The 2,255-nt window shown below is 45.4% G+C and overlaps 1 protein-coding gene across 1 annotated transcript; it reads left to right on the forward strand.

The window, feature by feature from the left end:
* The first annotated feature begins 1,584 nt into the window (after positions 1–1,584).
* On the forward strand, positions 1,585–2,045 carry LOC308075007 (mitochondrial import inner membrane translocase subunit Tim10). The gene has a single exon (XM_080414582.1). It carries the CDS (start codon positions 1,684–1,686, stop codon positions 1,948–1,950), a length of 267 nt encoding a protein of 88 aa, XP_080270708.1. The 5' UTR covers positions 1,585–1,683; the 3' UTR covers positions 1,951–2,045.
* Positions 2,046–2,255: the final 210 nt, after the last annotated feature.

The following is a 2,255-nucleotide window of genomic DNA, read 5'->3' on the forward strand; positions in this document are numbered from 1 at the left end:
AAAAGAAAAAGACTAAGGGAAAAAAAGCCTATAAGCGAATGATGCCTTATGCCATTTACGAAACATTTTATCAAATTTTACAAAGCCTGCTTAATATTTAAAGCCTCGGTCATGCAGCCTAATGGTCCAGGGCATGGATAAGCTATTCCGGGGTCAATTGTTTTATTAAGATTAATGAGGGGGAGCAAGAGGGTACATCATATCTGTACAGCTCTCTCTCTCTCTCTCTCTCTCTCTCTCTCTCTCTCTCTCTCTGAGTACCAGTGAGGCATATTAAAAAGAGTGAGTAAGGTTTGCCACTTAGCTTATCTACGTAAGTGGCTTATGGATGTATTTTTCCAGGACACTCGAGGTACATTTTTTCATCAATTCATTTTTCATCAGCTGATGAACTTACTTCCCCCCATAGAATACATCAAAGAAAGGCTCAATTCGTAGCCAGAGCACAACAATGAGGCCCTGATGAATACAAAGTAAAATCCTCAGCGTTAATTTAACTCTGAGCGTGTACAAATGTAAATAAATGGACCCGTAAGGGTCCATTTGGTAACATCTGCTACACTCTCAGAGTTATGAAACGGATAAATTAACACTGAGGATTTCACTGTGTGGAATCCACTACCGGCCATGAGCGGCGGTTGTTAAGAAAGCCACAGTTGGCTTAATTTGATTAAAGCGTTCAGTTTGTTTTGAAGCAAAAGTCCATTTGTCTCCGTAATCAGATTGTGCAGCAGACCATGGCAATAGAATTCCTAGACTGCATATAAAAACATTGAATGAAATCAGCCTGAGCTTGAATGAGGGTGCTGGCGATTGTCAGTCATCTTTATTCTACCAGTAGCCCAAAATTGCCACGGGTATCATTGTCAAAAAATCAAATGAATAAGGTGGTTCAGACTGAGCAGATGGAGTTACACAATGGGAGGTGACCACTGATCTGCATGGACGTTTACACTTACAGACTCGGCTCCCACCCCCTTCACCCACCTCCAAACCACGCTGATGTCATTGTTGTAATTGCTTTGACACATTTAAGCTGGCACTAATCCTGTTTGGAAAACGACTTGAGCAGGACGGAGAGAGGGGGGACACACTGGTTAGTGGCACCGCTACATCTGTCCCTACTGGCCCGGGCAACATCTGTACATGTTGTACACTGTGAGTAATTGCAGAGCATAAATGGGGTGTGTGGGGGGGGGATCTTAACCCCAGAAGATGTTATAGCACAAGTTAAAACACTCACTCTCTCCCAGAAGTGACAATCCACATTAAATGCTACAGGATTGCGAGCCCTTCTTCAGCCCCCCAAAAAACCCAGCTTAGCTTCCCTGTGGATCTCTGATGTCATGTTGATGACATCATGCCCAAATATAGAGGGAGGACGATGGATCTGAGATTCACAAAGTGTGAAAAATGGAAGGTTACAGGACTGACGTCATGGTCCCATATTTGGGCATAACTGACATGGGCAGCTCCATGTATGGAGATGTCTGACACTATCTGACATCACCATGGTGACATCAGGGGCACAGCCAGCAGTATAAAGGACGCTGGATGCCCTGGTTAAGGCAGTGTCCTCAGTGAAAACGGGACAGATCTGTTGGACTCTAGCAGAACCTCCTGACCGGCCCGTGTTCTAGGTGGTTGTTGGGTCTTCATCACGGTACCGACAGGACGCAAGACATGGATCCCATGAAAGCGCAGCAGTTGGCGGCGGAGTTAGAAGTGGAGATGATGGCTGATATGTACAATAGGATGACCAATGCGTGCCACCGGAAATGTGTTCCCCCGCATTACAAGGAGGCAGAGCTGTCAAAGGGCGAGTCTGTGTGCCTGGACCGCTGTGTGGCCAAGTACCTGGACCTGCACGAGAGGCTGGGACGCAAACTGACCGAGCTGTCCGTCCAGGATGAGGAGATGATGAGGAAGGCAGCCGTTGGCAGCGGCTAGAGTCTGAGGGAGAAGAAAGGCTCATTTTGAGGGTCGGGATGAGGGTGATGGAAAGGGTTAATAACATCTGGATTGTCTAAATCACTGGTTCTCAACGTGAGGTCCGAATATTTTATGGTTGTATAGACTGCATCAATATGTGGACCATGTTTTTGAGTGACATTGCACTGGTTTTCCTTATCGTCCTTAAAACGTTGCCATATAAACGGAATTGTTTATTTGGACTAATGCGCTACCGTCTTTACTGTGCGTTATTGTTACAGCTGCACAAAATGTGTATAATAAACGTTAATCTGTGAAAAAAA

This window comes from Gymnoscopelus braueri, assembly GCF_963280865.1.
Source record: "Gymnoscopelus braueri genome assembly, chromosome: 19".
Lineage (NCBI taxonomy): Eukaryota > Metazoa > Chordata > Actinopteri > Myctophiformes > Myctophidae > Gymnoscopelus > Gymnoscopelus braueri.

What these genes read in the sequence shown, in the direction of transcription:
- LOC308075007 (XM_080414582.1), top strand. Translation starts at nt 1,684, where the DNA reads ATGGATCCCATGAAAGCGCAGCAGTTGGCGGCGGAGTTAGAAGTGGAG.